This window comes from Anopheles marshallii, chromosome 3 (genome assembly GCF_943734725.1).
Source record: "Anopheles marshallii chromosome 3, idAnoMarsDA_429_01, whole genome shotgun sequence".
NCBI lineage: Eukaryota > Metazoa > Arthropoda > Insecta > Diptera > Culicidae > Anopheles > Anopheles marshallii.
In genome coordinates, this window is record NC_071327.1 from 65,195,151 (window position 1) to 65,208,831 (window position 13,681).

A 13,681-nucleotide genomic window follows, 5' to 3' on the forward strand; every position below is an offset into this window, starting at 1 on the left:
ATGGTGCGCTTAAAGCAACGACACCATGGGCTGGCGACAAGGTAAGCTTCAGTTCTACTCTACTAAAACACCCTTCCATCAGTGCTGCACGCCTCCTAAATGCTTGTAAAACCATCCATTTCCTGCAACAATTTTATACGACTTACCCGTGTCTTGAATACTACGGCAACGCGTCAAACCCCGAAGGGCACACGAAATTGGCGGTGCAATTTTTGCAACTTTCATTTGTGGCTCTAAAGTGGGTCAATCGTGTAAGTAACATTTCCACTTCCTAATTGGACCATAACCGGTGGTTGGCGTGTGTGTGTGTACTACAGATGAAAGTAAACGGAAACGGTAGGAGTAATGGCAAATCGACCAAACAGAGCATTTGCTAGCGTAAAGAAAAAGTTTAAAGGTCGAGTACATTCATGATGCAAATGATGTAATTTTAAACAGCATGAAGTTTGATGATGTTAAATCGATTGCAATTTGTTACGATAGATAAAAGATAGTATAAAACATGTGAAAGGAACACAGAAAAGCTTATAGTGTACTGTTTAGTATACTCTCGTGTTGAGTGAATCTGGTTCTGATTGATGAACCCGAATGAATCTTTGAACTGAATGAATGAATCTGAATGTCTGCTTCAAAGAATCATGAATCATCCAAGATTTATGAAACTTGAAACTGTCTACCTATGAGCGTGTCCGACGTGTACAATCCCACTCTCCTGTCTTTCCGGTCATCAGTTGGCGAAGGTCTAACTACCCCCGATCTCCAAGGGACATGCTCCGCCACTGCTCTGAGGATTCCTGAAGCTTTGGAGAGCCCTGCTTTGAATGACTCCTCACTAAAGAGCCATATTAATAACTCTTCTCAAAAGCGATTCATTAAGCACAACATTAATATACTCCATTGAATACTACTGATATCCAATTGCTGCATTTTTCAATCGCATCTATATTTCTAGCGAAGGATATAAAATATCCTTCTAATAAATCGTTGAATATCATCGATATCGTACGCCATGACTCGGCTAGTCTTCCTTAATTACTAAAGTTGATCGCATGACGTGGTAGTTTGACGTAGGTCCCAATGTGAAAGAGATCCTAAGGACATCATTCAGTAACTTGTTGTTTACTTTCAATGTTAATGATGTAGTTAGGAAACAAACGTAAAATAGGAAATCGTTTTCTTTTAATCATGCGACTTACTGAGTGCCGTAACTAACGGTGGGCGGAGTACGTGGTCCTCTAGAGCCTCGATGTGTGTGGAGTTATGTTGTGGAAAAATATGTGAATTGCTATACAAAAGGACCCAGCAAGCAGAATTTTGAACCTCTTTGCATGATGGAAGGGGTCCCAAAGATTATCCCAAGTAGCCTCCCTTTCCCCTCATCCAGATAAAGCTTACTAAGGTGTTGGGGGCATAAGCTTTTCATTATAGGGACCCCGAAGACCTCCAACATCCACTTCAAAAATATCGTAAATTTGTTCGTGAGCATCCTCCGAACAACCCTCTTTGAATCGTTTTGAAGATAAGGAGTTCCAACACCCATTTCGTCCAGGGCCTCGAAGGGGATTCAAGCCGAAAGATGTGAAATTTAGGAGAAATTCACGAATATGCTTTAGTGACACAACAACCTCAACAGACATTTCTCCCTTGCTTGAACTCAATTTTGTGTACGGAGGATTGATCGGAATCGGGTTTTGTACCTGTTCTGTAGTGTGAAGAGCGGCCCCGCTACCAAATACAAACCGGGAATTCACGAATAATAGGTTGGAATGTCTGTAAGAGAGAATTTCAAGTGGGAGACATCCTAGTATTTATGCTGTAGAGCAGGAACCTCCAAACTTTTCAGCCCGCGGGGCGCACTGATTGAAACTACCGTAACTGGGGACCAAAATCACTCAGTATCTTTCCTGCCATTTATACTGTCCCAAATGTATGCCTTTGAACGGTTGATGAAACGTGAAAGATGAACGGTTAGAAAATATTACAACTTTGTTTGAAGATCCCAATTTTATTTGGTCTCAATTTTAGTATCAGCGTCACGGGTCGCACTGGAGGCTCTCGAGGGGCGGTAGTTTGAAGACCCCTGCTGTAGAGTATCCATCTTGGAGTACATCATACAGGTAGAGGATGCACGATACACCTGTTGTAGTGGCGCTGTCCGTTAGGCCTTTGCTTGGATGTTAGGTATCCGGATTTTATTGCCCGGAAGCCAGTTGTTAGAGATGGTTAAGTATTCCACACCATAGTCACCAGAATTTCCAACAAAAGCACAATGCACTGAGCTCTTTGGCATTCCATTTCGGAACTAAACTGGTTTAATAGCGAGTCCGTAAAGTTAATCGCAGCTTTAATTAGGTTTATAACGCTTCAGTTGCGTAAAAAAGGAAACTGCTGCAATGGAATGCGAGATCTTCCGGACCTGTACGAAAGAGGTATTAAATACTTTGGGTATTTTATGGAATGTGTTGTCTAACCAGGTGGTCCGATGCTGCGTTGGTAGGAGCATCTGTCTTCCCACGACAGGACAGATACAAAACCCCATCCGGACCCATCCCCGTAGCAAGGACTGACTATTCGGCTACGTGGTAAAATAAGTCGGCCGTTCTAACAAAAAAAAAGACTTTGCTATCCAGCTTACTGATCCAGCTTCCAATTTGCGACTCGCGGTCTTGGCCTGTTACAGACGTCCTCTAAACCGTCACGGTCGAGTGCCGTCGTCTGCCAAACCATAGTCCCGACCATTCTGGTGGACTCATCAACGCCATCACTCTACCTCATTTTGGACCTACCACACGTCCTCTGTCCATGTGTACGAGCTGAAAGGACTTTACGGGCTCGGTTGTCTGGTGTCAATCTCATGACATGACAAGCACACTGAAGCCTGGCGAGTCTAATACCGCTGTACGGCAGTGAGTTCGTCGTACAGCTCGTAGAGCTCTAGAGACTATCCAGTTACGGGCAAAGAAAGACAAAGAAAGCCAGAAATTACAGGCCATTCCTTTTGGGGTTCCTCTCCCAGACCTCTTGAGGTTGTTGTGCGGGCAAAGAAGAAGATGGCCAAACTATTCGAATTAGCTTGGTTAACAACTTCTTCCTATTAAGCGTATCGATAGAATAATTCCAATTAATTTACTTTGAAAGGAAAAGGTTACATTTAAAATGCAAATTACAATGACAATCAACTCCCCACCCACTATTTCGCCGTATTCAATCAGCGATCCTCAAACAAATTGATTCTTCTCTTTACCGCATGATCCAGCCATAAATGTGGGTTAGCTTTCGTGCCCGCCGTACACCACCACCATTTGCAAACAAACACCTCCCAAAACGGGAAACGCTCGCGGGCATGATTGCCACAATTTTCGTGCATTCACCATCGAGAACCCGTACCGTCCTTGCCAACGGTGCGGCGGTAAATAATGGCACTGTTGCTTAGCGATCCGCACCGATTCGTTTATTTGGATCAATGCACAGGAACGCAACGGGCGATGGTTTGTTTGGTAAACCCCGGAGGTTTTTTCTGCCATCACTGTGCGCTAGTTATGTGCATCGATATGTTATCATATTCGAAGTCCGGTTGAAAGTTTCGTGTGGACGAGAGAGCAAAATTTATCAGCAGATTAGGCGAGGAATCGTGCCCTTGGGAGTAAGTGCCAGCAGGTAGTTGGCTGAACGGTAATGGAGTTTGAAACACACAGATTTTATGTCGATAATGCATAGCGACAGTGTTTGAATTAAGATTTTTTCCTCTTTCCAGGCCCTACGGTGGTGACTGTTTCGACTGGAATGTGTTCGTGTCGGAGCCGGATATACCTCGATTAAGACACAGTACGTTTGTCTACCTTTTACTCTTTTTTTCCAAAACTTTTCGTTTTAGTTAAACTTTAACTTAAACTTAAACTTAAAGTTATCGGAAATCCCTCGTTGTGTTAAGGACTAGACCGAAGTCGTTTAACAATATCCACAACTTGCAGGAACAGGAAGCTGGTGGTACGCACAGGAACGATCGTCCGTGAAGCATCCGCACGAGTATATCACTGTCGACGAGCTTAACTCCTACCGGAAGCGAAAGTTCTCACAAAATCACGCTAGTATGTGGGACATGCTTCAACCGTTAGCGCGAAGCCCAAATTAAACATTCCATTGCATCGTTACAGAACATCTGGGAAGTAACTTCTCGCTCTACAACAAATCCGAGCCTTCGCTACCTTCGGCGGTCAACGCGCAAGTTACAGAGTACGCGGACAGATTCCAGCGTCGAGCGGCCTACGAACGGGCAATTCCCTTGAGGCGCAGCACTTCGCTGCACATTGAACCAGGCACGATGAAGGGGTTGTCGGAAAATCATTCCAAATTTGTCAGCTATTCGCAGGATACGATCTCAAAGTGTGTCTAGAGATGGGAATAGCCTCACGATAACATCTGCTCAAGGGAAATTTTTCACCTTTCCAGATCGAAACCACCCGCCGTGAGACCGGAGGAAAGCTTCAAGCTGCCGGACAGTGGTTTGCGCGGTACCGGGCTTGCCAATGCGTCTTCCGAGTATAAATCCTCCTTTCTGCCGTACGATTTCTTGCCCGAAAGCATGGACCACGGGTACCGCAATCGGAATAAACGCAAGGAAAAGGAGATGCGCGATGATTTGAGCGCGTCCGATTCGAAGCTGCACAACAAGCAGCAGCTAACGCGCAGTAATCTAAGACTGACCGGCGAGGCGACGTTCGAGCCGGAGTACAAAAGCCAGTTTGGACTTCCGCTGGCGGGGGACAAATCGCGGTCGACGCCGCAGCTGAACAATATCGCGTTCACCGGGAACTTTCGTGAGGCACCGTCCGAGTACAAGGAGTGTTACAAATACTACGACCATTTCACCAAGAGTGCACCGATACGTAAGTTCGACAACCTGAGCCTGCACGGCACGATCGAGTTCCGGCCGGAGTACAAGGAAAGCTACCGAGAGTTACCGACCGGTGGGGCCAGCGATCAGTGGCGTTCGCAGTGCGTAGTGCGCAAGGACAATCTGTCGCTCAAGGGCGATTTTCTTGGCCGTGAGCCGGAATATAGTTACAGCTTCCGGAATCCTCACATCACCAGCAAACCGGAGAAGGCCAAACCGAAGGACAACTTTCTCGCCATGCAGGGCGACATGGACTATACGCCGATGTATCGGTAAGTTTGTGGGTGAATTTCCTTTCTAAAACACCGACACTTGAGTGGTTTTCTCACATTTACAGCTGCTCTTACGTCGATTATCCACGCACGAGACCATTGGTAAAGAAACCCGTGTGCAGCATCAACCTGGAGGATGTGTACGAGAAACCGCCCCAGAGACGCCTGAACCGGCGCACACCATCGCCCATCAAATATAACGTTCATGCCGCACCCACCGACAGTTCGAAACCGGACGTGATAGACAAGTTCATCTCGCAGCCCGAATATCGGAAAGCGCAACGGGAGCTAATGATCAAGAAACGTTCGCCTCCGAAAGAACGTGGCAGTCTGCTCGCACAGAAGATCCTCGAGGACAGTAAGCTTACGACTGACCCGACACAACCTGTTCAACCCGTGCCGGTCGTGCGGGTGGAAGGTGTAGGTGGTGGAAATAGCTCCACTACTGCCACGAACGATGGCAAGACGGGTGCGGTTGCCGGTGGCGTTAACCCAAAGGATACCAAACATGGTCAAGGAGCAGCCGCTCCGCTTCACTTGCCCGTACGGATAGCGAAGCATGGCCGACGCGCCAAATCGCCCATCATTGCCATTCAGCGCGAAAATGAACCGATCATTTTCTACAAGGATCTACACCGAAAGGGTGACCACAGTGTGCGCAATCGCACGAAGATAATAGAGGCAAATCCTTCCTACCGGAAAGCAACGTATCAAACGCCACACTATACACAGAAGAAGCCAGGCGAGAAGGTGAAACAGGGGACACAATCGTTCGTCGTGCTGAATGCACCGGCGAAGCAGCGAACTACCCGCTGGGCTGAGCCGGCCACTATTTACGATTCACATTTCTACTGAACGAAATTCTATCTGTCAGTCTATATTGTACGACTCTTTGTATCAATTCATTCCAGCGCCGGAAGAGTGCTTGAGTGGTTTGTTCGTCCCTTTTACCCAATCCGTCGGATTTTCATTGAGATATGTTTTCCTTTCAAAATAAAACGTTTTATGTTCCCTAAAATACAAAAGAAACCTAATTTAAAGTTTAATATTTAAAAAACGATCACAAGAGTTCTTCTAAAGCTCTTTTTCGGATGAGAAGCAGATTTGCTGTTTAGTTTTCATCTTTTTGTTTCCTAAATACCGCTTTAGTACCTGTGTTTATTTCTTTCCCAGTCCTTCCCAACGATCCGGCACGCATAAAAAGTATCTGAAAAAAAAGATTACCGAAAAAAAATCAGTTTTTCTTTCGCATAGCTGGAGAGCCATACAAATACAAGCTGTTGGTGCACTTACCTTTCCATCGCAACAATGAACCGATTTTTGTACATTTTAGGCGAAACGACGGTAGGTAGTTTTCCATGGCCGCCCATAAGTCCGGACTGTTTGATCACCGATTCAATCTTTTTGTCCAAGGTATACGTTCGAATGTAATCTTCAGGATGAAAATAGGGAGGTATCCTCATTAGTCTAAAACCGCTCTTACTGACATGTGTAGCATTTAGTTTTGGGTTAAGCAGTTCATTTGATTGAGCTGAGCGAACCGCTCGCGTTCAAGAAGCGCTCAAACGAGCGGTTGAGCGATAGTACTCGCGATGAGCGACACAGCTCGAACAATAGCGTTGAAATTTGATTACATAATTAATGATGATAATGAAGAGTAATGATTTGAAATTTTGTTTGATGTTCAACCCGCTCGTTGGTACAAATCTCAATGCGCTTATTTGAGCTCTACCGCTTAACACGCTCAAACGCTCGATTGAGTTACCTATTTTTCAGCTCTGTGCGCACTGAACTCGATCAGTTAGTTGAGCTGAACGATTAAGGTAGCCGCATCTCTTATCATCTTAACACAATCTTACCGATTATTCCTATAACGAGATTCTTCTCTGTACTTTCCAATCCGACCAACAAGGAGTAGTCCATCACTTCGTTGCGCTCCAAAAAGCAGGCATCTCGAGTGATTGCCTCTTTCAGTACCGTTTTGCTGTGAGACAAAATGTACAGTGGATTCGTCCAGGACACTGCAATTAAAATGATATTGATGTTACTTCCAATTGTCCATTAACAACAGCTAATATCCTTGTACGAGCTCATACTTTGAATGAAGTTTTCATCCATTAACACTCGCTCTGTGCCAGTTTGCCGATTGGGATCGACCAAACGATTGCGATCCGACCCTTTCAAGTCATACTTTTCGTTGATTTCTTTGCCACAGAACAGATTCTCCATAACCAGCACTGCGCTTTCCACCGTAGTATTGCTGTGAAAGTATAAAACAGAGCAAAAAAAAACAAATTATAGAACTGTTGGTGTTCATAACAAATGGTTATCACTTACTCTTTCCGTTTGATCGTAATTTTGAACACGCCGAAAATCTTTGCTAGCAGCGTTATGTGTTTCAGCTTCATGCATCGCTGTAAGTACTCGAAATAGTTCGGGGCAAAATTTTCGAATATGGTTAAATCCGTGCGTGACATCTCTTTCAACACAAACCGATCGTCAACTGTTTTGCTGAACTTAGAGCCACTCTTCCCGCCACGAGCCTCCCAGCGAACGCTCTTGCTCAGTGATCGTGCAAACATTTTGCGCACAATTTCCGTCGTGTCTTGGGACGATTCGGTCGAGTCCGTTCCGGTTGTGTTGCATCCATTTCCACCACTAGCTCCAACTATTCCCGTAGTATTTACGCAGGATGCATTTCCCACCGTACCGGAAGCACGATGTGTTGTTCCCGGAGATGGTGGATGTTTCAATATCTGACAGCGCAGCATATCGAATTCCTTTGCAAAGTAGATTCGACACACAAAGTTGCAGTTGGCGTCCTTTTTGAAAAAAGTGGAAGAGCTATATTAATATTAAGCTGGGTTGGTTTAACACCTATTCATCTATACCTGAAAATGAATTTCGCTGTGAGCGGCATTTTTATGCTTTTTATCTTGCTCACTTTTAGTATGTACTGTAGCAGGTGAGTCATCCGTATCGGTAGTTGAGCTGAAATTATATTTTTAAATTTAATAAGTTGCAATTGATTTACCAAAAGCTTATCATACTTACCTCACCGAAGTGGATTTTCGCTTCATATTTGGACTGTTTTCCACAGCTCCTATCGTAATAATGCCACCACTACCGCCGCTATGCATACTGTCCAGCATTTTGCGATACTCCTGCGACATCAGACTGTAAGCAATGCAGGAACCCAAATCGTGCTCGCTTACAACGATCGGAAAAAGGCCCGCTTTCAAACAATGATGTTCATGTGACGGTAACGGAGAGCTCAAAATGTGCGAGTAATCGTTCGTCGAGAGCAGCTGGCTCAGTATAGTTTTCACCGTTTTCTTTTCATTTAAACTCTCCCTCATCGGTTGCTTCTCCTCGCTTGTGCTGCTCGCTACTTTTTCCTCCTCTGGATCCGCAGTCAGTGAATCTTGTTCGAGTTTACCACGACATTCAACTCCAGACGAAGTGCTTTCGTTCGCTTCTGGTTCCACCACTTCGCTAGAGGATTCTAAAACCGGCTGGAATTCACCAGAATGAGACATATCCAGTTCTTCGGTAGCAATCGTTCCACTGTCGATCGTTGCACCCGTGTTGTTACTGCCAGTGTCCACTACCGCTGTAGACTTTGAAGTTTGCGCACTCTTTGCCTGAGTTATTATATCGTGCAGCTTTGGTTCCCATTCTTCTATCGCTTCCGCCAGCGTGTGTTTCAATGTCACAATTGCATCGTCGATTAGCTCAATCGAGAGCACATCCTCGGTAAGTAGTTTCTGCACCCTTTCAATACGCTGCTTGAAAGCTACCTGATCCTGATTGGCTTTCTTCTTAAGCTTTCCGAATGTGTCTGTGTCGACTGACAGTTCGGCAAGCTTTTCCAATATTTTTACAAACACATCATACCCCATAATTGCGAGCGTTTTCATCTCATCCGTGCGTTGATCGGTAATGATGCGTTGGTTGCAACCGATAGCAGGTAAAACCATCGAGATAGACATTGCCGGTAGCACTATTTCCCACACATCGATCGCTGTGTAACGGAAGCTGGCCACGATACCTTTGTAGGAAAAGTTTTGCTCAAAGTCGCGATGAAGCGAATGTCGACACACCATGCCTCCATCGCTACTGTCTGTTTGATCCGTGATTCCCTCACAATTGCGTTTCTTATAGGCATGACCATGGAAACGTAGTTCGAGAAATTTGGCAAACGAGTAGCACCACGTATCTTGCGACATTGGGACTGGTTTAGAGTATTCGTTACAGATTGTACACTTTGACGATATCAGTATCGTACCGGTGTCCATCTTGGTCACATCTTCTACGAGTTTCACCTGAATACAACCGCCAGAGTGGACGTAACGGCGCACATGGTCCATCATCGGAAGATTGCACGACTTGCAAATGTACGAACTTCGGAAGCAGTAGTGCTCGAGGAACAATCCAAGCATAATGTCGTTTTGTCCATAAAACTGCATATCCAGATACGAAGGTTGGGCACAGAACGTCGAAGGAACGTTTTCATTATAGTTGAAGCTACAAAACAGCACCGGCAAACGTTGATGATTTTCGATGTCCAATGCATCACGGTACACGAATTCTTCGAGCGATCGTTGGGCCATTGTAGTGAGGCGCCGTTTGCGGGATGATGTTTTCTTCACTGCAATGATTGGATAAGAATATGTTAATAAGAGGAATCGAAAATTAAAATTGATTGTATTTACTAATAAACTTACTCATTGAAATTTTTGGATACCGTCCACCACAGGCACGGAAACTGGCTAGTATCGTTTGCATCTCCTTGCTTTCCACAGAGGTCGTTATTTTATACGTCACAAACGGATGTACCGGTAACAGTTGCTTTTCTTCCTCTTCCGTTGATGCGCTGGTTCCCGCTGCGGCAGAATTATCGATCAATGTTCCAGAACATTTTTCCCCCACAAGACCCAACGTTCCACCGTTGCTCCACTGCTTCGAGAAGTAAAGTTCCTCGGGGAAGTAGCACCGTAGGGCACATTTACGGCCACCGTCCGTCTCGAGGAACGGCAGTGGAAATGCCACGAACGGACTGATGGACAAAAGAGTCGAGCTGAGTGCGGATCGAAATCTGTTATCGTTCGGTGTTTCTGCTGCTAGTTCGAACGATGTATCATCTTCATCTCCGTACTGTCCGACACCGTCCTCCGAGGATGGGCCCAGTGCTCCCGATCGTAGAGGATCCGTCCAGTCTCCAACATTCTCTCGATTCGCAGTGTTTTCTGATGTCATACGAACGATTTTTGCCGTTTGCTCTTTCTGAACTGTCTTCTCATTGAATGTTACCTGATGTTCCTTCGGCGTATGTGAAACATCTTCAAGACACTTGGTCAATCCCATTTGTGGTGCTGCATCCATAGGAGTCGATTCCTTTGAATCGAATATGCTTGCACGCGGTGTCGGTGGCATTGCATACACATCGCACAGATACGAAAGTTCAAAGCGCCAGTTATGGCGCGCCAGCAGCAGAAGCGAAGCAATCTTTTTTATTTTAGCCAACTCGCTCCTTTTGGCTCCCCGCAAAAGGACGCAACATCCCCGTGGACTATGCTGCTTTTCTAGGCACATCAATGTTTTAGAAGAACCTGAAAAAATATTTTAAAAAATATTTTACTCTTCTTCTTTCTTAACTTCACTCAGAGCCACTGTCTTACCATGATCATCGTAAAATGTTTGTATCCTAAATCGATCGCAAACGCCCAACTTCGGTTGTCCAACATTGGAATCGATGCAACTGATGATATCACAATCCAAAAATCGCGCTATACGCTCTAGCACGCAAAGTTTCACGTCCAACACCAGCGTTATACCGTTGTTTCGCAGCATATCTTGCGCTATGCCGGCCACATTCTTGTGCACGAGCACAATGTTCGGCCCTAGACTAATAATTTTAGACACCTTGTTGCGCAGATAATCACGCTCCTGAAGCATCAGCGTATCGAAACTGACGAACTTGCCTTCCACGCGCTGATATGCAATTGCGCACTGTAGCAGCAGTATCTTTGGTTTATCCACCTTTTGCGACATTTCCTTGTGGGCTACATTCTTCGAAAAGACCACACCACCCTGTATCTGGGATTCGCTTCGATCGCCACCAGGAACTTTCTTGAAGTAGACGTAGTTTCGTATATCCATAGCGTCCGTCCCGTAAGCCTCATCGAGGCGCAATGTATTTGCAACCCGAGCTACAATTGGGATGAGCGTTTTACTCCACGAAGGGTCGAGGTTCTGTGCTCGCAACAGTTGATTTACGAGCAGCTCTTCGTGTTCGCAGAATGCTTTCAGCAAAGCCTTTGCCCCAGTCGATATTATATACGAACTGTCCATTACGGAATCCTTAAGCAGTATGCTACTTAATGTGGTGCTGCCAACTATTCCACTTCCGGCACCATCTTCACTGTCGGCGGACGATTGATCATCGTTTCCGGAGCGCATTAACACAGAGCTGGATTTAAAGTTCAGTTCCAAATGATAGGCTCCTTCCGTCCCAGTTGCGCCTCCTGCTCCCGTTCCTTGACCTTGACGTTCTTGCAGAACTGCCAACTTGTACACCGTATCTTCGTTAAACTCGATCGATACAGTGGTGTTTTCATCTTCATCTTCTACCGATCCACCGCTACCGTCGCGATTCAGCTGTTGCTGTTGTTTTTGATGCTGCAAAACTTTCTCGTGCGTAATATTTGTATCTTCGTCACCGATCGTTTCGTTCTTCACTTCACATATCGCTATCAAAAATCCTGCATCGATCATCGCATTCAGTATGGCGATCGCTTGCATATTGTTCGATGACTTTTGTCTGCTGAACAGGAAATCGATCAGCTCATGTCCACGGTTGTATAGTGGCAGCGAACGACACATTTCATCGTACAACGTTTTCAGCGAGTTTGACTGCTGCAGAATGGATTTACGATCGGCAGAAGAGATACCTGATCCCGCGCTAGCCGCAAACCGTTCCTCCTGGTAACCAACGGATATCTTTCTTCGATTTCGTCCACCGGATGGACCCATACCGCTAGGATCTGTTCCTCCACCTCCCGGTGGTTGCAGGGTAGAAAGCTTTTGATCCAAATCATCCTGCAACGCTTTCAAGTCGGGTTTTAAATCGGCGGCAATGCTAGACGATTTAAGGTACGTCAGAACCACCTTCGAGCAGTAGTTACACACACGTAAATCGTCTGAACAATTGATGATCTTTCCCGTTACCACTTGATTGCAACATTTCGTGCAGAAGATTTGACCACACAGACGACAATGGTGTTTCCGGCGGAAGGTTGAAAATTTTACCGAACAATCGTAGCACTCGATGGAGGTAGAATCGGGCATCCAGAATTTGTGAAGATCTGTATTCTTGTAGCTTCGCTTAGTCTGTAATATAAAAAAATAACACTTTTTACATCGTTTCATGACAAACACGCCATCCGTACTGTTCGAACAACCTATACTTACACTTGGTTTTTGCGATATTAGACTGCTCAACCGACGCAGCACGCTGGAAGTGGTCCGTTCGCCAGCAGAAGGCTGAGCCATAGATGCGGCATGTGTAACATCAGTATATGAACTACTGGTTGAGGGATTTCCACTTGCCAATGCACTGGGCTGTTTAATTTCTTTTTGAACTTCCCGGACATTTCTGTTCCCCGTTTCGCCTTCACCTCCGGAAGGTTCTTCATACAAAACCGCCCCCTGAAGTGGTGACTCATTGCTGGGTCGGCTGTTGTTTGTGAGTCTGTTTACCAGCTTCGAAAATATGGTTTCCTGTTCCTCCTCGAACGTACGGGCAAATTCCGTCAAAATCGTGGGGGAATGTAGATGTCTATTCATCGTAATGGATTTTTGATTAACCTGTTTTTTATCTTCTTCTTTAGGACACTTATATAAAAAATAAATCTGTTCAACACAGTCTAGTGCCAAATAGTGTGCATCACAATCACATTAGCTACACTAAACACCAGGGAAATTAACTTGCTCGGTAACGGATAGATCCGGAGCCAGCGAAGTAAGCGCTAGATCAGTCCATTTCTGCTCTTGCTCTTTTAGTGTCAAATGTGAGTCACCATTGTCTGCCTCGGGATCCGGAAGCTTATCGCAAGGCACTTGGATGTGGTCGAACGGCAATTCGTCTGCAATCCACTCGTTATCGACTAAATCGACCAAACGTCCTCCGGATGGTGGCTAAATGAAAATAAAAAGAAACATGAGCACAGACACAAGATATCGAAAGTGCATTCCACTAGGTCCAGCGATTCCAACAAACTCCTTTCGACCCAGACTGCGTACCTCACTATCCATTAGAATCGTTTACATACAAATACACTCGAGGAATACTGTACTATGAGCTGTTTTAAATAACCAACAGCAGCTTAAAATTAATGGAAAAGTTTGCAAAAATACTGCAGATAAGCCAGCCCTTTCGCTCCTCTTTATTTTTTGTTTTAGTTTGTTTCGCAGCCTGTGATCTGTCAAATGATTCCTTTCAAGATGCACACAG

At 45.3% G+C, this 13,681-nt stretch overlaps 3 protein-coding genes across 3 annotated transcripts; 1 reads left to right on the forward strand and 2 right to left on the reverse strand.

The window, feature by feature from the left end:
- LOC128714822 (uncharacterized) lies at window positions 1-6,021 on the forward strand. Its single transcript, XM_053809702.1, has 6 exons — window positions 1-41; window positions 3,755-3,825; window positions 3,972-4,088; window positions 4,155-4,383; window positions 4,450-5,166; window positions 5,232-6,021. Exons 1-6 carry the CDS (start codon window positions 1-3, stop codon window positions 6,019-6,021), a joined length of 1,965 nt encoding a protein of 654 aa, XP_053665677.1.
- A 303-nt stretch (window positions 6,022-6,324) lies between these two features.
- LOC128712047 (putative 1-phosphatidylinositol 3-phosphate 5-kinase) lies at window positions 6,325-13,026 on the reverse strand. The gene is made up of 10 exons (XM_053806942.1): window positions 12,640-13,026; window positions 10,848-12,558; window positions 9,894-10,778; window positions 8,221-9,817; window positions 8,058-8,157; window positions 7,504-7,988; window positions 7,263-7,426; window positions 7,026-7,187; window positions 6,460-6,598; window positions 6,325-6,373 (listed from the first exon to the last, which is right to left on the reverse strand). Exons 1-10 carry the CDS (start codon window positions 13,012-13,014, stop codon window positions 6,325-6,327), a joined length of 5,667 nt encoding a protein of 1,888 aa, XP_053662917.1. The 5' UTR covers window positions 13,015-13,026.
- A 108-nt stretch (window positions 13,027-13,134) lies between these two features.
- LOC128714869 (anaphase-promoting complex subunit 13) lies at window positions 13,135-13,482 on the reverse strand. The gene is made up of 2 exons (XM_053809751.1): window positions 13,471-13,482; window positions 13,135-13,365 (listed from the first exon to the last, which is right to left on the reverse strand). The coding sequence occupies exons 1-2, from the start codon at window positions 13,480-13,482 to the stop codon at window positions 13,135-13,137; spliced, it is 243 nt and encodes an 80-aa protein (XP_053665726.1).
- Window positions 13,483-13,681: the final 199 nt, after the last annotated feature.